This window comes from Ascaphus truei, unplaced genomic scaffold (genome assembly GCF_040206685.1).
Source record: "Ascaphus truei isolate aAscTru1 unplaced genomic scaffold, aAscTru1.hap1 HAP1_SCAFFOLD_719, whole genome shotgun sequence".
NCBI classification, from domain to species: Eukaryota; Metazoa; Chordata; class Amphibia; order Anura; family Ascaphidae; genus Ascaphus; species Ascaphus truei.
This window is the reverse complement of record NW_027457053.1, coordinates 139,760-165,224: the sequence shown is the minus strand read 5'-3', so window position 1 is coordinate 165,224 and position 25,465 is coordinate 139,760. Positions and strand designations below refer to the sequence as shown.

Below are 25,465 nucleotides of genomic sequence, written 5' to 3'. Positions count from 1 at the left end.
ACAAAAGCAAGAGGACCGCTAATGGTAAAGTGGTCCCCCGAAACCGAACAGGCCTTTAGAAGCCTGAAAGAAGCTCTCTGTGCCCAACCAGTGTTGGTCACACCTGACTTCTCCAAAGAGTTCGTAGTCCAAACCGACGCATCTGAGGTAGGGCTGGGGGCGGTACTCTCCCAGGAGTCTCAAGGTGAGGAGCACCCCATCCTTTATTTAAGTAGGAAACTAAATCCCCAGGAGAAAAATTACTCCATAGTAGAGAAAGAGTGTCTCGCAATAAAGTGGGCTGTAGAGACGCTCAAATACTACCTGTTGGGGAGAAAATTCCGGTTGGTCACAGATCATGCACCCCTTACCTGGATGTGTCAAAACAGGGAAAAGAATGCTAGAGTGACCAGGTGGTTCCTAAGCCTACAACCCTTTAAATTTTCTGTGGAACACAGGTCAGGGCACAAACATGGCAATGCTGACGGGTTGTCAAGGATGCACTCCCTAATATCCATGGTCGCTCATCCCTCGAGGTCTGAGCTGGGGGGGAGGATATGTGACAGAAACCAGGGGATGGTAATAAATTCCGTATATAGGGCTCCCAGGATACTAGACAGTTTCTATCCTGTTTGGCCTGGGAGTGCAGCCTTATAATACATACACTCCATCCCACAGTTTGGCAAGCGCTGGAACTGAGGGATGAGAGATCCAGACCAGAGTTTGTCTGCTGCCTGATTTCTGTCACCTGTCATGCTAATTAGGAATCAGGTATGAAAGACTGATTTCCTGTTTGCTCTGGTCTCCCCACAAGAGCCAGGAGGCTGGAAGGCTGCTGAACTACAGAGGGGAGAAGCCTCTTCCCCAAACAGGTTCAATCTTTCTGTTCATTTGTGTAAGACTGCAAAAGTACCGTGTTTTGATGTTGGAAGTGGAAAAGCCACTTCCAACCCTGAGTCAGGGATATCTAAGTTAAGTTATCGCTCAGGTGAGCAGCTTTTGTTTTGATCGGTTTTCTGTTGTATGCACTGTGGCAGTCTCAGTGCCTGGGACTGAATAAACCAGGCATAGCCTGTTTAAAGGAACAGTACGTGACGCCTCATCATTTAACCTACCCTAAAAGACCGTGTTCTAAACAGTCCCGGACAAACGACGGAGCCCCGGAGTAAGCCGTTTGTCACAATACCAATTATATAAAGGTGATATAAAGGTGATATAAAGGCGCCCCCCCCCCCATCCCTGTTTATAAAGCTCCAGCCGTTACAGACTTAATTATGCCCCATCAGAGCAGGGGTGTTAATGATGTGTGGGGCATTAAAGCCGTTTGCCTGCTTATTAGAAAATGTAAGTGCCACAATTATTAAATGTGTTCCCTGCGGAAGTGCGAGCGTTTCCTCTGACAGGGGCGCACGTCTTACCCGGCACGGGGAGGCTGGCCACCGTTTCTGGCTGCGTCAGAGTGTCGACCTTCACGTGCTGGAATACTTTACACGCTCCGCTCTGCAGGTGCCTGGGGGGGGGGGGAGAGGACGGGGTTAAACCCCGCTTCCCGCACACAGCCGTCCAATAGGCAGCCAGTACAGATGCCGTACCTTCCTATTGGCCCGTGCCCCCCCAGAAACTCGTGCCATGTCTATCTCCCTGGAGGTGCCGTAGTAGCTTAGGTCCCCGTGTTGAGCACCAAAGGACCCCCCAGGAAAGCGAAACCATGTGACAGAATTTGACCAATGGGGAATAAATAAAGTCCGAGGACTTTTAGGCGCAATTTCACATTGTAACAAAGCTGAACGTAACTTCCCCGGGGGGTGTGAGGGTTTGGGGCAGGAGCGGCCAACTCCAGTCCTCAAAGGCCACCAACAGGTCATGTGTTCAGGATATCCCTGCTTCAGCACAGGTGCTGCAGTCATTGATTGAGCCACCTGTGCTGCAGCAGGGATATCCTGAGCACCGGAGCTGTTGGTGGCCCCCTGGTTTGGGGTCTCCCGGTGAATGAACGGGGGGGGGGGGGGCGGCTCATTGTAACGCACCTCTTCCATTCCTCTTCCGTCTCCCAAAATTCATACACAATGAAAGTGACCGCGTCCGGGAGCCGCACCGCGGTGACACTGCGGGATAAAGTAACATGGCATCATGTTTAACCCCCTCCCAGCTGGATGCAGGGGGGGGGCAGGAACGGGGTAATATTTAGGGGGGGTGGGGGCAGACATAGCTGGTGTTGTGTACTCACTGGAAGCAGTCCCCCTGTCCAGACACGTTCTTCAGATACTGTTTCAGAGAGCCACTGAACTCCCCCAAACTCTGCGGCGAGACCTTCATCTCCTGCCGCACCAGGAACAGGTACTGGGAGGGGGGGGGGGGAAGGAGGGGAGAGAGATTTTATGATGTTAAATAATTTGGGAAATGTTCAGAGGGAATAAACATCTGAGTCTTATTTAAGTCGCTTTTCCGTGCCCCAATCCACCAGAAACTAAACCTGCAACACTATAAAACAATACTGCGTATTACTCCACAACATGTCTAAAAACAATATCAGGGAGAACCTGCAGCGCTCTGCAACGAGATCAGGAGAACCTGCAACAAGATCAGGGAGAACCTGCAGCGTTCTGCAACAAGATCAGGGAGAACCTGCAGCGCTCTGCAACAAGATCAGGGAGAACCTGCAGCGCTCTGCAACAAGATCAGGGAGAACGTGCAGCGCTCTGCAACGAGATCAGGGAGAACCTGCAACGAGATCAGGGAGAACGTGCAGCGCTCTGCAACAATATCAGGGAGAACCTGCAGCGCTCTGCAATGAGATCAGGGAGAACCTGCAGCGCTCTGCAACGAGATCAGGGAGAGAACGTGCAGCGCTCTGCAACGAGATCAGGGAGAACCTGCAACGAGATCAGGGAGAACCTGCAGCGCTCTGCAACGAGATCAGGGAGAACCTGCAACGAGATCAGGGAGAACGTGCAGCGCTCTGCAACAATATCAGGGAGAACCTGCAGCGCTCTGCAATGAGATCAGGGAGAACCTGCAGCGCTCTGCAACGAGATCAGGGAGAACCTGCAACAAGATCAGGGAGAGCGTGCAGTGCTCTGCAACGAGATCAGGGAGAACGTGCAGCGCTCTGCAATGAGATCAGGAGGAACCTGCAGCGCTCTGCAATGAGATCAGGGAGAACCTGCAGCGCTCTGCAATGAGATCAGGGAGAGCGTGCAGCGCTCTGCAACGAGATCAGGAGGAACCTGCAGCGCTCTGCAACGAGATCAGGGAGAACCTGCAGCGCTCTGCAATGAGATCAGGGAGAACCTCTTACAAATTAACCCCTTCAGAGCTGGAGTGCCCTGAATGAATTATAGAAGGAAGCCTTTTTATTTCATTCTGTTTCACCCTCTTTGCTCCCGACATTTACTGTTTAAATCAAGAGCGTTCGGACAGAATGGTGATACTCTGCACTTACTGCTGATGCGGTGCTGTCATTGTCAGACAATCTCTGGTGCAAATCAAATGACAGCGTCTGAAAGAAAAAAAAAAACATTTGCATGAGAGAATAATGTCTGAGCACATACAGTAACTCTCACTAATTACCCCCCACTAATTACCCTGCACTCCCAGGGGGCTGCAACTTTACAGAGTATCGTATAGACCTGTGTGTAAGGAGAAAATGCACAATACTTAATGTTCACCATCACAAGTAATTATCAGACATACAACTTGCATACACACAGTCTCACACACACACAAACACAGTCTCACAAACACAGTCTCACACACACTATAAGAACGGTGCCGTGTGTTGGAGGAAAGGAGATTTCACCCATAACACAAGGAAAGGGTTCTGTACAGTAAGTGCGGTTACAATGTGGGATTCATTACCCATGGAGACTGTGATGGCAGATACAATAGATCTGTTAGAAAGGAAAGCTATTCAGAGATATACCTAATAAGTAAACATGGGAAGGATGTTGATCCAGGGAATAATCTGATTGCCAATTCTTGGAGTCAGGAAGGAATTTATTTTCCCCTTATGAGATATCATTAGATGACGTCACTGGGGTTTTTTGTTTGTCTTCTTCTGTATCATTATACTGTAAGTACAGATATAGGATAAAGTATCTGTCGTCTAAATTTAGCACAGGATGAACTTGATGGACGTGTGTCTTTTGTCAACCTCATCTACTATGTAACTACTATGTAACTACTATGTAACTACTATGTAACTATGTAACTACTATGTAACTACTATGTGACATTTCGTTTTACGGCGGATTATCTGACGGATCACGATGCTTTCTGCAGAACGCATTATCCGACATCGGAATGGATTGGCCGGCGCCGCTCATTAACATGGGAATCGCATTCCGCCGCCGACAGTTTACGGAAAGGAGGATCGCCTGTATATGTAACTACTATACAACTATATGTAACTCTGTAATTACTATATAACTATATGTAACTACTATACAACTATATGTAACTCTGTAATTACTATATAACTATATGTAACTACTATACAACTATATGTAACTCTGTAATTACTATATAACTATATGTAACTACTATACAACTATATGTAACTCTGTAATTACTATATAACTATATGTAACTACTATACAACTATATGTAACTCTGTAATTACTATATAACTATATGTAACTACTATACAACTATATGTAACTCTGTAATTACTATATAACTATATGTAACTACTATACAACTATATGTAACTCTGTAATTACTATATAACTATATGTAACTACTATACAACTATATGTAACTCTGTAATTACTATATAACTATATGTAACTACTATACAACTATATGTAACTCTGTAATTACTATATAACTATATGTAACTACTATACAACTATATGTAACTCTGTAATTACTATATAACTATATGTAACTACTATACAACTATATGTAACTCTGTAATTACTATATAACTATATGTAACTACTATACAACTATATGTAACTCTGTAATTACTATATAACTATATATGTAACTCTGTAATTACTGAATAACTATATGTAACTCTGTAATTACTAAATAACTATATGTAACTCTGTAATTACTAAATAACTATATGTAACTCTGTAATTACTAAATAACTATATGTAACTCTGTAATTACTAAATAACTATATGTAACTCTGTAATTACTAAATAACTATATGTAACTCTGTAATTACTGAATAACTATATGTAACTCTGTAATTACTAAATAACTATATGTAACTCTGTAATTACTGAATAACTATATGTAACTCTGTAATTACTAAATAACTATATGTAACTCTGTAATTACTAAATAACTATATGTAACTCTGTAATTACTAAATAACTATATGTAACTCTGTAATTACTAAATAACTATATGTAACTCTGTAATTACTGAATAACTATATGTAACTCTGTAATTACTGAATAACTATATGTAACTCTGTAATTACTGAATAACTATATGTAACTCTGTAATTACTAAATAACTATATGTAACTCTGTAATTACTGAATAACTATATGTAACTCTGTAATTACTAAATAACTATATGTAACTCTGTAATTACTAAATAACTATATGTAACTCTGTAATTACTAAATAACTATATGTAACTCTGTAATTACTAAATAACTATATGTAACTCTGTAATTACTAAATAACTATATGTAACTCTGTAATTACTGAATAACTATATGTAACTCTGTAATTACTGAATAACTATATGTAACTCTGTAATTACTAAATAACTATATGTAACTCTGTAATTACTGAATAACTATATGTAACTCTGTAATTACTGAATAACTATATGTAACTCTGTAATTACTGAATAACTATATGTAACTCTGTAATTACTAAATAACTATATGTAATTACTAAATAACTATATGTAACTCTGTAATTACTAAATAACTATATGTAACTCTGTAATTACTGAATAACTATATGTAACTCTGTAATTACTGAATAACTATATGTAACTCTGTAATTACTAAATAACTATATGTAACTCTGTAATTACTGAATAACTATATGTAACTCTGTAATTACTAAATAACTATATGTAACTCTGTAATTACTGAATAACTATATGTAACTCTGTAATTACTGAATAACTATATGTAACTCTGTAATTACTGAATAACTATATGTAACTCTGTAATTACTAAATAACTATATGTAATTACTAAATAACTATATGTAACTCTGTAATTACTAAATAACTATATGTAATTACTAAATAACTATATGTAACTCTGTAATTACTGAATAACTATATGTAATTACTAAATAACTATATGTAACTCTGTAATTACGAAATAACTATATGTAACTCTGTGATTACTAAATAACTATATGTAATTACTAAATAACTATATGTAACTCTGTAATTACTAAATAACTATATGTAACTCTGTAATTACTAAATAACTATATGTAACTCTGTAATTACTAAATAACTATATGTAACTCTGTAATTACTAAATAACTATATGTAACTCTGTAATTACTAAATAATTATATGTAATTACTAAATAACTATATGTAACTCTGTAATTACTAAAAAAAACTATATGTAACTCTGTAATTACTAAAAAACTATATATAACTATGTAATTACTAAATGACTATATGTAACTCTAATTACTAAAAAAAACTATATGTAAGTCTGTAATTACTAAAAAAAACTATATGTAACTCTGTAATTATTAAATAACTATATGTAACTCTGTAATTACTAAATAACTATATGTAACTGCGAACTACTATATAACTATATGCAACTACTATATAACTATATGTAACTCTAATTACTAAATAACTATATGTAACTACTATATAACTATATGTAGTAACTACTATATAACTCTGTAATTACTAAATACCTATATGTAACTATTATATAACTATAAGTAACTTATGACTATATGTAACTTCTATATAACTATGTAACTACTATATAACTAACTACTACCGTATATGCAACTACTATATAACTACTATAACATTATATGTAACTTACTATATAACTATATGCAACTACTATATAACGATATGAAACCACTATATAACTAACGGAACTCGAACTATATGCAACTACTATATCTATATGTAACTATTTGTAACCATGATGGGTTCCATCTCCTTCCTTATTTACCCTATAGACTACGAATGTGGAAACACGGCCCGCCCGTTCCATCAGCATCCCACCCCCTCCCCCCCCCCGGAACAATGGAACAAAATGATTGAATAAAGCGCTCTGCGGTATGTGACAAAATCATTTCCGATAACAGGCCAATAATTCCCGGCAATTCCAGCAAACCGAAAATGCTGTTCTGCTGCAAACACAAGGGGGCGCACCTGTCAGCGCTCACAAAGTTGTCGACTCGGCCAGAGAGGAGGGGAGGAGGGTGGGGGGGAAGTGTGTCTGCGTAATGCGCCCAGAAACTATCGCAGTTGGGAAATTCCACGCGAAAAGACGCCACGAGACATTTTAACTTTTTGGGGTTGCGGAGTTGATGATATCGGTGTCACCGGACGAGCTTCTTTATCTCAACATCGTGCTCCCCGCCAACATCAGAGGGAGGGGGAGAGGGATTTGGGAGGGGGGGAGAGGGAGGCGGAGGCGGGTCAGGGCTGTCAGAATCCATCTACAGAAATGCTGAGCAAACACAAAGCCAGAACGTCTGATTCATTAAACATGAGGTTACGGGGTCAGCGTCCCGCTGGGGGTACTGGACGGGGTCAGCGTCCCGCTGGGGGGTACTGGACGGGGTCAGCGTCCCGCTGGGGTTACTGGACGGGGTCAGCGTCCCGCTGGGGGTACTGGACGGGGTCAGCGTCCGCTGGGGATATTGGACAGGGTCAGTGTGCTGCTTCCCCCCCCCCCCCCCCTCGCGCTTCCCCCCTCCCCCCCCCACCGTCCCCTCGCGCTTCCCCCCCCTCGCGCTTCCCCCCCGTCCCCTCGCGCTGCCCCCCCCATCCCCTCGCGCTGCCCCCCGTCCCCTCATGCTTCCCCCCTCGCGCTTCTCCCCCCGGCCAGGAGTAGAGATTTATAATTGTGCTTTAATCACCTTATTTTCCAGTCTCCCAATCAGCTCGGCCAGGCGGTTAATTTGCGCTTCTAACCCTTCCTCCTTCACGTCCGAGGAGCCTACACACAGAATAGGAACACACCATGAAACAGCCCACATCCACTGACAACGGAGCCACAACACGCCACGCGTGGCCACCTGGAGCTTAATGTTCTAAAGCTGCTCACAGGACAAGGGACTCGGCCCAGAAAGGGCCGGCAGTGTTACCACGAAACAGCCACGGTTTGAAGGTGTAAAGATCGCCCCAAAAGATGCAAATAAAGACGCCGTGTGTAATTAGCGGGTTATCTAACCTCGCTCATTAGTGAGACTGGTCTCTGTAAGCAGAGTGTGCGCGCATGTGCGTAGGGCAGAGGGGGGGGGGGGAGACAGTGCATGTATAGGTGGGAGGGGGGGAAACAGTGCATGTATAGGTGGGAGGGGGGGGAGACAGTGCATGTATAGGTGGGAGGGGGGGGAGACAGTGCATGTATAGGTGGAGAGGGGGGGGAGACAGTGCATGTATAAGTGGAAGAGGGGGGAGACAGTGCATGTATAGGTGGAAGAGGGGGGGGGAGGCAGTGCATGTATAGGTGGAAGAGGGGGGGGAGACCGTGCATGTATAGGTGGTGAGGGGGGAGACAGTGCATGTATAGGTGGGAGGGGGGAGACAGTGCATGTATAGGTGGGAGGGGGGAGACAGTGCATGTATAGGTGGGAGAGGAGGGGGAGACAGTGCATGTATAGGTGGGAGAGGAGGGGGAGACAGTGCATGTATAGGTGGGAGAGGAGGGGGGGACAGTGCATGTATAAGTGGGAGAGGAGGGGGGGATAGTGCATGTATAAGTGGGAGAGGAGGGGGGGAGACAGTGCATTGTATAGGTGGGAGGGGAGGGGGAGACAGTGCATGTATAGGTGGAAGAGGGGGGGAGACAGTGCATGTATAGGTGGGAGGGGGGGAGACAGTGCATGTATAGGTGGGAGGGGGGGAGACAGTGCACGTATAGGTGGGAGGGGGAGACAGTGCACGTATAGGTGGGAGAGGAGGGGGGAGACAGTGCACGTGTAGGTGGGAGAGGAGGGGGAGACAGTGCACGTGTAGGTGGAAGAGGGGGGGGAGACAGTGCACGTATAGGTGGAGAGGGGGGAGACAGTGCACGTATAGGTGGGAGGGGGGAGACAGTGCATGTATAGGTGGGAGGGGGAGACAGTGCATGTATAGGTGGGAGAGGAGGGGGAGACAGTGCATGTATAGGTGGGAGAGGAGGGGGGAGACAGTGCATGTATAGGTGGGAGAGGAGGGGGGAGACAGTGCATGTATAGGTGGGAGAGGAGGGGGAGACAGTGCATGTATAGGTGGGAGAGGGGGGGAGACAGTGCATGTGTAGGGGAAGAGGGGGGGAGACAGTGCATGTATAGGTGGGAGAGGAGGGGGGAGACAGTCATGTATAGGTGGGAGAGGAGGGGGGAGACAGTGCATGTATAGGTGGAAGAGGGGGGAAGACAGTGCATGTATAGGTGGAAGAGGGGGGGGAGACAGTGCATGTATAGGTGGGAGCGGGGGGGAGACAGTGCATGTATAGGTGGGAGCGGGGGGGAGACAGTGCATGTATAGGTGGGAGGGGGGGGAGACAGTGCATGTATAGGTGGGAGGGGGGAGACAGTGCATGTATAGGTGGGAGGGGGGGAGACAGAGCATGTATAGGTGGGAGGGGGGGAGACAGTGCATGTATAGGTGGGAGGGGGGGGAGACAGTGCATGTATAGGAGGGAGGGGGGGGAGACAGTGCATGTATAGGTGGGAGCGGGGGAAACAGTGCATGTATAGGTGGGAGGGGAGGGGGGACAGTGCATGTATAGGTGGGAGCGGGGGAAACAGTGCATGTATAGGTGGGAGGGGGAGGGGGGACAGTGCATGTATAGGTGGGAGGGGGGGGAGACAGTGCATGTATAGGTGGGAGGGGGGGAGACAGTGCATGTATAGGTGGGAGGGGGGAGACAGTGCATGTATAGGTGGGAGGGGGAGGGGGACAGTGCATGTATAGGTGGGAGCGGGGGAAACAGTGCATGTATAGGTGGGAGGGGGAGGGGGGACAGTGCATGTATTGTGGGAGGGGGGGGAGAGCAGTGCATGTATAGGTGGGAGGGGGGGAGACAGTGCATGTATAGGTGGGAGCGGGGGAAACAGTGCATGTATAGGTGGGAGAGGGGGGGAGACAGTGGCATGTATAGGTGGGAGAGGGAGGGGGGAGACAGTGCATGTATAGGTGGGAGGGGGGGGGAGACAGTGCATGTATAGGTGGGAGGGGGGGGGGAGACAGTGCATGTATAGGTGGGAGGGGGGGAGACAGTGCATGTATAGGAGGGAGGGGGGGAGACAGTGCATGTATAGGTGGGAGGGGGGGGAGACAGTGCATGTATAGGAGGGAGGGGGGGGAGACAGTGCATGTATAGGTGGGAGGGGGGGGAGATAGTGCATGTATAGGAGGGAGGGGGGGCGAGACAGTGCATGTATAGGTGGGAGGGGGGGGAGACAGTGCATGTATAGGTGGGAGGGGGGGAGACAGTGCATGTATAGGTGGGAGGGGGGGAGACAGTGCATGTATAGGTGGGGAGGGGGGGGAGACAGTGCATGTATAGGTGGGAGGGGGGGGAGACAGTGCATGTATAGGTGGGAGGGGGGAAGACAGTGCATGTATAGGTGGGAGGGGGGGGGACAGTGCATGTATAGGTGGGAGGGGGGGAGACAGTGCATGTATAGGTGGGAGGGGGGGGGAGACAGTGCATGTATAGGTGGGAGGGGGGGGAGACAGTGCATGTATAGGTGGGAGGGGGGGAGACAGTGCATGTATAGGTGGGAGGGGGGGAGACAGTGCATGTATAGGTGGGGCGATGCTCACTGCTTTTAAAGCTCTTCCGGGGTCCTTGGCTGCGGTTCTTGTTCCTGGGTAGGGGGGTGTCGAGTCTCCATACCAATTCTCCATCACCCCTTGTCCGGTCTTATTGTGGCAGTGCCTGAGACCCCAAAACAGGAGCAATTCATCCCATTATCCTCCTGTGCCTTAGTCCTGCAAATAGATTGTCAGCTCTTCTGCTCCACTCGGCACTTCCCGCCTCTAAACCATAACTTCTAATTATCTTCCGTTATCCATTTTGCCAAAGGGGAAAAAACACGTGTAAGAAACGTCTACCCCAGGGCTGACCCCAAACGGGGGGGGATATATAGCAGGGTGAGATAGTGGAAGGGGGGATATATAGCAGGGTGAGATAGTGGAAGGGGGGATACAGAACAGGGTGATATAGTGGAAGGGGGGGATACAGAACAGGGTGAGATAGTGGGAGGGGGGATACAGAACAGGGTGAGATAGTGGAAGGGGGGATACAGAACAGGGTGATATAGTGGAAGGGGGGATACAAGAACAGGGTGAGATAGTGGGAGGGGGGATACAGAACAGGGTGAGATAGTGGGAGGGGGGGATACAGAACAGGGTGAGATAGTGGAAGGGGGGATATAGAACAGGGTGAGATAGTGGGAGGGGGGATACAGAACAGGGTGAGATAGTGGAAGGGGGGATACAGAACAGGGTGATATAGTGGAAGGGGGGATACAGAACAGGGTGAGATAGTGGGAGGGGGGATACAGGACAGGGTGAGATAGTGGGAGGGGGGGATACAGAACAGGGTGAGATAGTGGAAGGGGGGATACAGAACAGGGTGAGATAGTGGAAGGGGGGATACAGAACAGGGTGAGATAGTGGAAGGGGGGATACAGAACAGGGTGATATAGTGGAAGGGGGGATACAGAACAGGGTGAGATAGTGGAAGGGGGGGGATACAGAACAGGGTGAGATAGTGGAAGGGGGGGGATACAGAACAGGGTGAGATAGTGGAAGAGGGGATACAGAACAGGGTGAGATAGTGGAAGGGGGATACAGAACAGGGTGAGATAGTGGAAGGGGGGGATACAGAACAGGGTGAGATAGTGGAAGGGGGGGATACAGAACAGGGTGAGATAGTGGAAGGGGGGGATACAGAACAGGGTGAGATAGTGAAGGGGGGATACAGAACAGGGTGAGATAGTGAAGGGGGGATACAGAACAGGGTGAGATACGTGGAAGGGGGGATACAGAACAGGGTGAGGAGCCTCTCTGTTACTGGGACTGTGTGTCGTTTACTTTCTCATAAAAACTTTTACTTAACTAAAACACACACTGTATAGAAGGTACTCTGAACCACTATACCCTGCTGCACAGTCACGGTGATCGCCGCTCTGTGCCCCAGCGCTGGGAGAGTTTCCGTGCTGAGTAGAAGTGGCATGTTTCATATCTCGCTAGTTTCCATGGTTACTCAGAGCGATTTCCTATCTCCATGGAGACACGTGGCCCAGAGAAGCATCAAACTTTGGTCCTGCATTCGGTCACATCGTGTGTGTCTCTCTGCTGCATCTCTCTCCTGTTCCACGCGTGTCTCTCTCCTGTTCCACGCGTGTCTCTCTCCTGTGCCGCGTGTCTCTCCCGTGCCCTGTGTGTGTCTCCCGTGTGTCTCTCTCCTGTGCCGCGTGTCTTTCCTGTGCCGCGTCTCTCGTGTGTCTCTCCTGTGCCGTGTGTCTCTGCTGCGCCTCTCTCCTGTGCCGTGTGTCTCTGCCGCGTGTCTCTCTCCTGTGCCGCGTATCTCTCCTTTGCCATGTGTCTCTGCCGTGCGTCTCTCTCCTGCGCAGCGCGTCTCTCTGCTGCGCCGTGTGTCTCTCTGCCGTGCCGTGTGTCTCTGCCACGCATATCTACCTACTGTGCTAGTCTGTGCCGCGTGTCTCTCTGCCGTGCCGTTTCTCTGCCACGCATATCTACCTACTGTGCTAGTCTGTGCCGCGTGTCTCTCTGCCGTGCCGTTTCTCTGCCACGCATATCTACCTACTGTGCTAGTCTGTGCCGCGTGTCTCTCTGCCGTGCCGTTTCTCTGCCACGCATATCTACCTACTGTGCTAGTCTGTGCCGCGTGTCTCTCTGCTGTGCTAGGCTCTGCTGCGTCTGTTTGCCATGTCACTGCTGTGCCGTGCGCGTCTCTCTGTCGTGCGCGTCTCCTTAATGTACTCGTCTCTGCCGCGCTAGGCCGTGATTATACAGGAAAAGCGCGCAGTGAAAAAACAAATACTATACACCCCCCTCAAAGCGCTTATACCAGCCGCGACGCTTCCAGCTGCAAGGCGGGCGACAGTGGAAGCGCTTTCAAAATTTGTTTTCTGGTTGCGACGGCCCGCGTGACGTCCAATCAAAAAACAGATTCCAGCCTCTAGTCGCGTGCGCAGAAGAATGTGCTTGTCACGTCTCTCTGCGACGTCGCTATTGTGATGTCACAGATGAGCGCGCACTCCCTGCAGTTCGGCTATATATCGCAGCCGTAGTCTCTCTCTGCCGCGCGCGTCTCTGCTAGTCAGGCTGCGGCCCCGCTGGCGCTCATGCTTGAGAGCGGTGACGTCACCAACTCTCCAAGCATGAGCGCCGGGTGTCCGCACTATTTCGCAGGCGCGTGCGGGGGGTGGGGGGGGTGCGGGCAAATTGAGCGCAGTTAAAAGTCTCTTTTTTTGTTTACGCAAGCGCCAAGCGTGGGTGAGCGTCCGTGGCCGCGCACGAGCGGGGAAGGGACAATTTCACTTGCCGAAACTAACCAAGCGCTGCGCGGTCAGCACGCTCAGCGCTAGCGTGGCCGCAGCCTTATTGTTGGTGTTATTCATTAAACAGCGATAGTGCCGATCCGGGATTAACCCCTTCTGTCTCTCTCAGCTGTGCGAGGATAACTTTGCTACTAAGAAATATATAGATATAGATAATAAAGAAATGTATTATCATATTACTGACGGCTGTCGCCTTCTTGCCAACTTTGCTGCTGGTAACGTATACGATAGATATATCTATATATAGAATGAGCAGGGAGAGGGGGGTGCAAAGAAAGGGGGGGTGCAAAGAGAGGGGGGTGCAAAGAGAGAGGGGGTGCAAAGAGAGGGGGGGGCGCAAAGAGAGGGGGTGGCGGCGCAGGGAAAGGGGGTGGGCGTGGGTTTGCGCAGGGAGAGGCAGGGGTGTTGCGGCGCAGGGAGAGGCGGGGGTGTTGCGGCGGAGGGAGAGGTGGGGGGGGGTTGCGGCGCAGGGAGAGGCGGGGGGGGGTTGCGGCGCAGGGAGAGGCGGGGGGGTTGCGGCGCAGGGAGAGGCGGGGGGGGGGTTGCGGTGCAGGGAGAGGCGGGGGGGTTGCGGCGCAGGGAGAGGCGGGGGGTGCGGCGCAGGGAGAGGCGGGGGGGTTGCGCAGGGAGAGGCAGGGGTTGCGGCGCAGGGAGAGGCGGGGGGGTTGCGCAGGGAGAGGCGGGGGGGTTGCGGCGCAGGGAGAGGCGGGGGGTTGCGGCGCAGTGAGAGGCGGGGGGTTGCGGCGCAGGGAGAGGCGGGGGGGGGTTGCGGTGTATATATATATCTATATATAGAATGAGCAGGGAGAGGGGGGTGCAAAGAAAGGGGGGGTGCAAAGAGAGGGGGGTGCAAAGAGAGAGGGGGTGCAAAGAGAGGGGGTGGCGGCGCAGGGAAAGGGGGTGGGCGTGGGTTTGCGCAGGGAGAGGCAGGGGTGTTGCGGCGCAGGGAGAGGCGGGGGTGTTGCGGCAGAGGGAGAGGCGGGGGGGTTGCGGCGCAGGGAGAGGCGGGGGGTTGCGGCGCAGGGAGAGGCGGGGGGGTTGCGGCGCAGGGAGAGGCGGGGGGGGGTTGCGGTGCAGGGAGAGGCGGGGGGGGTTGCGGCGCAGGGAGAGGCGGGGGGGTGCGGCGCAGGGAGAGGCGGGGGGGGTTGCGGCGCAGGGAGAGGCGGGGGGGTTGCGGCGCAGGGAGAGGCGGGGGGGTTGCGGCGCAGGGAGAGGCGGGGGGGTTGCGGCGCAGGGAGAGGCGGGGGGGTTGCGCAGGGAGAGGCGGGGGGGTTGCGCAGGGAGAGGCGGGGGGGTTGCGCAGGGAGAGGCGGGGGGGTTGCGCAGGGAGAGGCGGGGGGGTTGCGCAGGGAGAGGCGGGGGAGTTGCGCAGGGAGAGGCGGGGGGGTTGCGCAGGGAGAGGCGGGGGGGGTTGCGCAGGGAGAGGCGGGGGGGTTGCGCAGGGAGAGGCGGGGGGGTTGCGCAGGGAGAGGCGGGGGGATGCGCAGGGAGAGGCGGGGGGATGCGCAGGGAGAGGCGGGGGGGGGGGTTGCGCAGGGAGAGGCGGGGGGGGTTGCGCAGGGAGAGGCGGGGGGGGGGGGGTTGCGCAGGGAGGGGCGGGGGTGTTGCACAGGGAGAGGCGGGGGGGGTTGCGCAGGGAGAGGTGGCGGTGTTGCGCAGGGAGAGGCGGGGGTGTTGCGCAGGGAGAGGCGGGGGGGGGGGGGGTTGCGCAGGGAGAGGTGGGGGTGTTGTGGAGGGAGAGGGGGTTGCGCGTAACATCAAGGACATTCTGGCATGAATACGGGTAACAAACACCATGGCATATAAACAGCGCCATCACACCACCGTCCTCACTGTGTCACACTCCGGGCGCCCTGTCCCACCACGATACACAGCGAGTGTGTGACACACTTCCACCTTACATGTCCCCTCGTGACCTCTGACCTCGTGTCACGTGGCCGGCTGCAGTGTGAGGGGGACGTGAGCGGCACTCGCCTGATCTGATTGGTCTGCTCATCGATGGCATCGACGGCGCTCTCCACCGAGCTCAGCAGCGACTGGATCTGATTGCCGTCTCCTTCAGCAGGAACCGCGTCACAAACTGGTCCACGTTGGTGCCCCTCTCGTACACCTGTGGGGACAGGGACAATCATGGGACACGTGTCCGGGATGCTGCGATCCACGGGGCATCCCTGCGGACGACTCGTGGATAAAAAGGGTTAAACTGCTAATGTCTGAACCTCTGGGGGGGGGGGGGGGGTGTGTGTGTGTGTGTGTGTGTGGTGTGTGTGTGTGTGTGTGTGTGTGTGTGTATATATATATATATATATATATACACACTGCGCAGCGTCTCATCGCATTACCCACGTGCAGGAGGGGTGTATATACAGACTGCGCAGGAGGGGGTGTATATACAGACTGCGCAGGAGGGGTGTATATACAGACTGCGCAGGAGGGGTGTATATACAGACTGCGCAGGAGGGGTGTATATACAGACTGCGCAGGAGGGGGTGTATATACAAACACAACTTGTGGTCTACCGCTCACCCAGATAATAGTTACAGATATTCAGAGTATGATAGTACTCTATTACCAGCCGGTGCAAAGAGGATAGGGTAAACATATACAAAAAACAAATAGAGGAGGTATAGAGTCCTCCCCAGAGATCCTCAATTACTGCACACAGGGCTAGGTGATTAAATGGGCTCAAATACCAAATGTGCAAAAGGTTCAATCAACCTAATTACAGGTAAGTAACTGCACCCATCACTGTGGGCGGACAATTACCACTAAAACGCCAAAATGGCAAAATAACAAATCTTTTATTAATATTCAAAACATACAACATAGGACACTTACTCTAAACGGATAAAACCAATTAAAATATGAAAATAACTGGTGTAGTTGCACTGCTAGCAATAGGTGAGTTACCAATGGAACTGTATGTGAGAGGTACAGCACTTAAATGGTAAATCCACAGATGAGTGCTATAAGGCAATATCCCCTCACGTAGGTAACTCCAGTGTGCTTATATAGTTATATGGTAATTGCATGCATTCGAAGCACATATACATCCAATGATGTGCACGTTGTCAGATGTCCCTCAGTTACATATGTTAATACACAGTGTCTAGGACATAGGACTGATACAAAATACCCAATCAGGCTAAATGCTGCACACTGTTGAATCGTTGGTTAAACGCTGCATGTAGCGATGGCTATATACTAAATAAAGTCTCTTGTAGCCATGTTAACTCGCATTCACATGAAGTATACATAAATACCAGCACTTAGGTCAGTGTTCTTAAGCGTTAAATAGCCCGCAGCAGCCGAATAGCAGGGACTGATCTCACCAGTTATCTCTCTCCTCCACGACGTCAACGTAGAGTAAGTGTCCTATGTTGTATGTTTAGAATATTAATAAAAGATTTGTTATTTTGCCATTTTGGCGTTTTAGTGGTAATTGTCCGCCCACAGTGATGGGTGCAGTTACTTACCTGTAATTAGGTTGATTGAACCTTTTGCACATTTGGTATTTGAGCCCATTTAATCACCTAGCCCTGTGTGCAGTAATTGAGGATCTCTGGGGAGGACTCTATACCTCCTCTATTTGTTTTTGGGGTGTATATACACACTGCGCAGGAGGGGTGCATATACACACTGCGCAGGAGGGGTGTATATACACACTGCGCAGGAGGGGTGCATATACAGACTGCGCGGGAGGGGTGTATATACACACTGCGCAGGAGGGGTGTATATACAGACTGCGCAGGAGGGGTGTATATACAGACTGCGCAGGAGGGGTGCATATACAGACTGCGCGGGAGGGGTGTATATACACACACTGCGCAGGAGGGGGTGAATATACACACTGCGCAGGAGGGGTGTATATACACACACTGCGCAGGAGGGGTGAATATACACACTGCGCAGGAGGGGTGTATATACACACACTGCGCAGGAGGGGTGTATATACACACACTGCGCAGGAGGGGTGTATATACACACACTGCGCAGGAGGGTATGCCCGGGTATATTCACACTGCACAAGTGAATAGAAGAACAGCGCAGACACACATACAGGCAGATGACAGTGTGACACACACACACAGGCAGGTGATAGTGTGGACACACACACCAACACAGGCAGGTGACAGTGTGACACACACACACACACACACACACGCAGGTGACAATGTGACACACTCACTGGCAGGAATGTCTTTGCCTGGGGGACACTGTGTATAAATAGTGTGTGTATGTGTGTGTATGTATATATATATTAATATTTATCTTTAAAAAAAAAAAAAAAAAAAAAAAAAAAAAAATCTACGTTTCAGTTTTATCAAGAAAAAGTTTCCTCGCCTGAAACAGCGTGTGTATTGTGCATGAAACGTTTTCTCTACTTTTTACGACGCGTGTGCGAGTGCGTATACACATACACACACACACACACACACACACACACACACACACACACACACACACAATAAATGATACATGCACATAAAAGCGGTGCAGCGATGCTATATTACAGTAAGTAGCCGGCGCAGACTTCTGACTGCGCGGCTTCTTCTTACTAATAATGACGGATTTTGGTGTATTTCGGCGTCATTGGGACAGAAACCTCCCTTATTGTGTCACGGCCATTAATCACCCAGAACACAACTTCTCCCCGACACAATCTCTCTGCCGCCCCATAGCCTGCGGGTAATCTTTCTGCTCTCTCCCCCCCCCATCATGTCGGGTAATCTCTCTGCTCCCCCCATCATGTCGGGTAATCTCTCTGCTCCCCCCATCATGTCGGGTAATCTCTCTGCTCCCCCCATCATGTCGGGTAATCTCTCTGCTCCCCCCATCATGTCGGGTAATCTCTCTGCTCCCCCCATCATGTCGGGTAATCTCTCTGCTCCCCCCATCATGTCGGGTAATCTCTCTGCTCCCCCCCCATCATGTCGGGTAATCTCTCTGCTCCCCCCATCATGTCGGGTAATCTCTCTGCTCCCCCCATCATGTCGGGTAATCTCTCTGCTCCCCCCATCATGTCGGGGTAATCTCTCTGCTCCCCCCATCATGTCGGGTAATCTCTCTGCTCCCCCCATCATGTCGGGTAATCTCTCTGCTCCCCCCCATCATGTCGGGTAATCTCTCTGCTCCCCCCATCATGTCGGGTAATCTCTCTGCTCCCCCCATCATGTCGGGTAATCTCTCTGCTCCCCCCATCATGTCGGGTAATCTCTCTGCTCCCCCCCCATCATGTCGGGTAATCTCTCTGCTCCCCCCATCATGTCGGGTAATCTCTCTGCTCCCCCCATCATGTCGGGTAATCTCTCTGCTCCCCCCATCATGTCGGGTAATCTCTCTGCTCCCCCCATCATGTCGGGTAATCTCTCTGCTCCCCCCATCATGTCGGGTAATCTCTCTGCTCCCCCCATCATGTCGGGTAATCTCTCTGCTCCCCCCCCATCATGTCGGGTAATCTCTCTGCTCCCCCAATCATGCCGGGTAATCTCTCTGCCCCCCCATCATGTCGGGTACCCCAACAGTACCCCTCCCCGTCTCATACAAATGTGGGGACTGCAGGGGGTGAGAGGGACCACGAAATGGCATACACAGTACCACTACTTTCCACCGCCACCCTTTAGCTGCTGGTTGGCGAGTTATAATGGAAAAGCAAAGACAAAATATGCCATAAATATAGATAAGCATATGTAATATTAATAAGTATATATCATATGGATAATAACTATATACATTATTCAGACATTAGGGCCCATTTAACCCCTAAGGTGCTTTCTCTGAAGAGGAACGAGGCGCCATTAAGTGGCAGGTGGAAATAATGCATTAGGCCAGGGAGGGTTATGCAGCACTTCTGGGACACGCGGGGTGTACCCTGTATACTGCCGTCCTTCCTATAGGATCGTGCGCCTGTACAGACCCCCCCCCCCCCCTCCCCGAATCCATTATTCATATAATAATGCACAGGGTACGGGAAACGTCCTCAACTGTGGGAGAAATGTCCGCCCGTCTTCTGAAGGACAGAGCGTTCCAGAGTCCCGTGGTAACCCTCTCCCTATAGTGCCACACGCAGTATCCAGTCTCTGAAACATTGTGTTGCCCTTTCCACGCGGGTCGCTGCGGGGGGGGGGGTTACGTAGAAGGCGCTGCGGGGGGGGTTACGTAGAAGGCGCTGCGGGGGGGGTTACGTAGAAGGCGCTGCGGGGGGGGTTACGTAGAAGGCGCTGCGGGGGGTTACGTAGAAGGCGCTGCGGGGGGTTACGTAGAAGGCGCTGCGGGGGGTTACGTAGAAGGCGCTGCGGCGGGGTTACGTAGAAGGCGCTGCGGGGGGTTACGTAGAAGGCGCTGCGGGGGGGTTACGTAGAAGGCGCTGCGGGGGGTTACGTAGAAGGCGCTGCTGGGGGGTTACGTAGAAGGCGCTGCGGGGGGGTTACGTAGAAGGCGCTGCGGGGGGGTTACGTAGAAGGCGCTGCGGGGGGGTTACGTAGAAGGCGCTGCGGGGGGTTACGTAGAAGGCGCTGCGGGGGGTTACGGCGAAGGCGCTGCGGGGGGTTACGGCGAAGGCGCTGCGGGGGGGTTACGGCGAAGGCGCTGCGGGGGGTTACGGCGAAGGCGCTGCGGGGGGTTACGTAGAAGGCGCTGCGGGGGGTTACGGCGAAGGCGCTGCGGGGGGTAGAAGGCGCTGCGGGGGGTTACGTAGAAGGCGCTGCGGGGGGGTTACGTAGAAGGCGCTGCGGGGGGTTACGTAGAAAGCGCTGTGGGGGGTTACGGCAAAGGCGCTGCGGAGGGTTAAGGCGAAGGCGCTGCAGGGGTAGAAGGCGCTGCGGGGGGTTACGGCGAAGGCGCTGCGGGGGGTTACGGCGAAGGCGCTGCAGGGGTAGAAGGCGCTGCGGGGGGTTACGGCGAAGGCGCTGCGGGGGGGTTACGGCGAAGGCGCTGCGGGGTAGAAGGCGCTGCGGGGGTTACGTAGAAGGCACTGCGGGGGGTTACGTAGAAGGCGCTGCGGGTGGGTTACGTAGAAGGCGCTGCGGGGGGGTTACGTAGAAGGCGCTGCGGGGGGGTTACGTAGAAGGCGCTGCGGGGGGGTTACGTAGAAGGCGCTGCGGGGGGGGGGTTACGTAGAAGGCGCTGCGGGGGGGGGGTTACGCAGAAGGTGCTGCGGGGGGTTACGTAGAAGGCGCTGCGGGGGGGGGGTTACGTAGAAGGCGCTGCGGGGGGGGTTACGTAGAAGGCGCTGCGGGGGGGGTTACGTAGAAGGCGCTGCGGGGGGTTACGTAGAAGGCGCTGCGGGGGGGGGTTACGTAGAAGGCGCTGTGGGGGGGTTACGTAGAAGGCGCTGCGGGGGGGGTTACGTAGAAGGCGCTGCGGGGGGTTACGGCGAAGGCGCTGCGGGGGTAGAAGGCGCTGCGGGGGATTACGGCGAAGGCGCTGCGGGGGTAGAAGGCGCTGCGGGGGGTTACGGCGAAGGCGCTGCGGGGGGTTACGGCGAAGGCGCTGCGGGGGGTTACGGCGAAGGCGCTGCGGGGGGTTACGGCGAAGGCGCTGCGGGGGGTTACGGCGAAGGCGCTGCAGGGGTAGAAGGCGCTGTGGGGGGTTACGGCAAAGGCGCTGCGGAGGGTTAAGGCGAAGGCGCTGCAGGGGTAGAAGGCGCTGCGGGGGGTTACGGCGAAGGCGCTGCGGGGGGTTACGGCGAAGGCGCTGCAGGGGTAGAAGGCGCTGCGGGGGGTTACGGCGAAGGCGCTGCGGGGGGTTACGGCGAAGGCGCTGCGGGGTAGAAGGCGCTGCGGGGGGTTACGTAGAAGGCACTGCGGGGGGTTACGTAGAAGGCGCTGCGGGTGGGTTACGTAGAAGGCGCTGCGGGGGGGTTACGTAGAAGGCGCTGCGGGGGGGTTACGTAGAAGGCGCTGCGGGGGGGTTACGTAGAAGGCGCTGCGGGGGGGGGGGGGTTACGTAGAAGGCGCTGCGGGGGGGGTTACGCAGAAGGTGCTGCGGGGGGTTACGTAGAAGGCGCTGCGGGGGGGGGTTACGTAGAAGGCGCTGCGGGGGGGTTACGTAGAAGGCGCTGCGGGGGGGGGTTACGTAGAAGGCGCTGCGGGGGGGTTACGTAGAAGGCGCTGCGGGGGGGGGTTACGTAGAAGGCGCTGTGGGGGGGTTACGTAGAAGGCGCTGTGGGGGGGTTACGTAGAAGGCGCTGCGGGGGGGGTTACGTAGAAGGCGCTGCGGGGGGGGTTACGTAGAAGGCGCTGCGGGGGGTTACGGCGAAGGCGCTGCGGGGGTAGAAGGCGCTGCGGGGGATTACGGCGAAGGCGCTGCGGGGGGTTACGGCGAAGGCGCTGCGGGGGGTTACGGCGAAGGCGCTGCGGGGGGTTACGTCGAAGGCGCTGCGGGGGGTTACGTAGAAGGCGCTGCGGGGGGTTACGTAGAAGGCACTGCGGGGCGTTACGTAAAATGCGCTGCGGGGGGTTACGTAGAATGCGCTGCGGGGGGTTACGTAGAAGGCGCTGCGAAGGGTTACGTAGAAGGCGCTGCGGGGGGTTACGTAGAAGGCGCTGCGGGGGGTTACGTAGAAGGCGCTGCGGGGGGTTACGTAGAAGGCGCTGCGGGGGGGTTACGTAGAAGGCGCTGCGGGGGGGTTACGTAGAAGGCGCTGCGGGGGGGGTTACGTAGAAGGCGCTGCGGGGGGGGGGTTACGTAGAAGGCGCTGCGGGGGGTTACGGCGAAGGCGCTGCGGGGGTAGAAGGCGCTGCGGGGGGTTACGGCGAAGGCGCTGCGGGGGGTTACGGCGAAGGCGCTGCGGGGGTAGAAGGCGCTGCGGGGGGTTACGTAGAAGCGCTGCGGGTTGGGTTACGTAGAAGGCGCTGCGGGGGGGTTACGTAGAAGGCGCTGCGGGGGCGTTACGTAGAAGGCGCTGCGGGGGGTTACGTAGAAGGCGCTGCGGGGGGGTTACGTAGAAAGCGCTGCGGGGGGTTACGTAGAAGGCGCTGCGGGGGGTTACGTAGAAGGCGCTGCGGGGGGTTACGTAGAAGGCGCTGCGGGGGGTTACGTAGAAGGCGCTGCGGGGGGTTACGTAGAAGGCGCTGCGGGGGGGTTACGTAGAAGGCGCTGCGGGGGGTTACGTAGAAGGCGCTGCGGGGGGTTACGTAGAAGGCGCTGCGGGGGGTTACGGCGAAGGCGCTGCGGGGGGTTACGGCGAAGGCGCTGCGGGGGTAGAAGGCGCTGCGGGGGGTTATGTAGAAGGCGCTGCGGGGGGTTACGTAGAAAGGCGCTGCGGGGGGGTTACGTAGAAGGCGCTGCGGGGGGTTACGGCGAAGGCGCTGCGGGGGGTTACGTAGAAGGCGCTGCGGGGGGTTACGGCGAAGGCGCTGCGGGGGGTTACGGCGAAGGAGCTGCGGGGGGTTACGGCGAAGGCGCTGTGGGGGGTTACGGCGAAGGCGCTGCGGGGGGTTACGGCGAAGGCGCTGCGGGGGTAGAAGGCGCACACATTACTCATGTCTTACTGGACAGATAATTGCATGTATTACACGTGTTTCGTGCAGTGAAGGGAGTTGGTTCCATTCCAGTCCTGCATGGGAAGGGTTAACGTGGTAATCGGGTAAGACGCGGGGAGATTTAATGAGCGCTACCCTGATTAATAATCGTCTAAACATTTACTTCCTCAGCGTCGTTATCGTCCCCAGTGATATAATTACTGCTCAATGAGGCGGCTTTTCTGCAGAAGATCGTGTGATGGGGAGGCGGGTGAAACAAAGATGTCCGCCTCCTTTCCCCCAGCTAGTCATTAGTTAAGAAGATTAGAGCAGTGTTATTAGGCTCCTGTGATGTAAGTGCAGCAACACGCGGCAGCAGAGCGAAAGAGCGTCTGATCAGCCCAATTACTGCTGCCTGTATGTGCTCGTTACTGAATGAGAACAGGATATATCTGTGCATATTCCAGTCTAGGGGGGTGGGGTGTAAGGGGAGATGGGGGGCGGTGTGAGGGGAGGGGTATGTGAGGAGGGGGATGTGAGGAGGGAGGGGAGGAGGGGATGTGAGGAGGGAGGGGGGGGGGGGATGTGAGGAGGGAGGGGATGATATGTGAGGAGGGGAGGGAGGGGATGGTATGTGAGGAGGGAGGGAGGGGATGGTATGTGAGGAGGGAGGGAGGGGATGGTATGTGAGGAGGGGGGGGGGGGTGGTATGTGAGGGGGGAGGGGGGTATGTGAGGAGGGAGGGGGGGGTATGTGAGGAGGGAGGGGGGGTGTGAGGAGGGAGGGGGGATGTGAGGAGGGAGGGGGGGATGTGAGGAGGGAGGGGGGGATGTGAGGAGGGAGGGGGGGATGTGAGGAGGGAGGGTGTTGGGAGGGAGGGTGTTGGGAGGGAGGATGTTGGGAGGGAGGGTGTGAGGAGGAGGGTGTGAGGAGGGAGGGTATGAGGAGGGAGGGTGTGTGAGGAGGGAGGGTGTGAGGAGGGAGGGGGTGATATGTGAGGAGGGAGGGAGGGGATGGTATGTGAGGGGGAGGGGGGGTATGTGAGGAGGGAGGGGGGGTATGTGAGGAGGGAGGGGGGGTGTGAGGAGGGAGGGGGGGATGTGAGGAGGGAGGGGGGGGTGTGAGGAGGGAGGGGGGTATGTGAGGAGGAGGGGGGGTGTGAGGAGGGAGGGGGGATGTGAGGAGGGAGGGGGGGATGTGGAGGGAGGGGAGGGGGGATGTGAGGAGGGAGGGGGGGTGTGAGGAGGGAGGGGGTGTGTGTGAGGAGGGAGGGGGGGATGTGAGGAGGGAGGGGGGGATGTGAGGAGGGGAGGGTGTGAGATATGAGGGAGGGGGTGTTGGGAGGGAGGGTGTTGGGAGGGAGGGTGTTGGGAGGGAGGATGTTGGGAGGGAGGGTGTGAGGAGGGAGGGTGTGAGGAGGGAGGGTGTGAGGAGGGAGGGTGTGAGGAGGGAGGGTGTGAGGAGGGAGGGTGTGAGGAGGGAGGGTGTGAGAGGGAGGGTGTGAGGAGGGGGTGTGAGGAGGGAGGGTGTGAGGAGGGAGGGGGTGATATGTGAGGAGGGAGGGAGGGGATGGTATGTGAGGAGGGAGGGAGGGGGATGGTATGTGAGGAGGGTGGGGGGGGTGGTATGTGAGGGGGAGGGGGGTATGTGAGGAGGGAGGGGGGGTGTGAGGAGGGAGGGGGGATGTGAGGTGGGAGGGGGGGGATGTGAGGAGGGAGGGGGGATGTGAGGAGGGAGGGGGGGATGTGAGGAGGGAGGGGGGGATGTGAGGAGGGAGGGGGGGTGTGTGGAGGGAGGGGGTGGTGTGTGGGAGGGAGGGGGGATGGTGAGGAGGGAGGGGGGGATGTGAGGAGGGGAGGGGGGGGTGTGTGTGGAGGGAGGGTGTGGGATGTGAGGAGGAGGGGGGGATGGTGAGGAGGGAGGGTGTGAGTTGAGGAGGGAGGGTGTTGGGTGGGAGGGGTGTTGGGAGGGGAGGGTGTTGGGAGGGGAGGTTGTTGGGGAGGGGAGGGTGTTGGGGGTGGGAGGATGGTTGGGGGAGGGTGTTTGGAGGGAGGGTGTTTGTGAGGGGAGGGTGTTTGGAGGTGTGGGTGTGAGGGGGAGGGTGGGGGGGTGTGAGGAGGGAGGGTGTGGGGGTGTGAGGAGGAGGGAGGGGGGTGTGAGGTGGGAGGGGGGGGGTGTGAGGAGGGAGGGGGGTGTGTGGGGAGGGGGTGTGTGTGAGGAGGGTGGGGGGTGGTGTGTGGGAGGGAGGGGGTGTGTGGAGGAGGGAGGGGGGGAGGTGTGAGGAGGGAGGGGG

The 25,465-nt window shown here is 53.8% G+C and overlaps 1 protein-coding gene across 1 annotated transcript in view; it reads right to left on the bottom strand.

The window, feature by feature from the left end:
* The window catches only part of NECAB2 (N-terminal EF-hand calcium binding protein 2), a 57,501-nt gene that overhangs the window by 5,911 nt on the left and 26,125 nt on the right, over positions 1-25,465 (bottom strand). Inside the window, 9 exon segments of the mRNA XM_075584726.1 lie at positions 1,398-1,489; positions 2,007-2,084; positions 2,207-2,319; positions 3,422-3,478; positions 8,042-8,121; positions 10,941-10,961; positions 10,964-11,055; positions 15,683-15,758; positions 15,761-15,818. Coding sequence (XP_075440841.1) covers positions 1,398-1,489; positions 2,007-2,084; positions 2,207-2,319; positions 3,422-3,478; positions 8,042-8,121; positions 10,941-10,961; positions 10,964-11,055; positions 15,683-15,758; positions 15,761-15,818 — 667 coding nt within the window.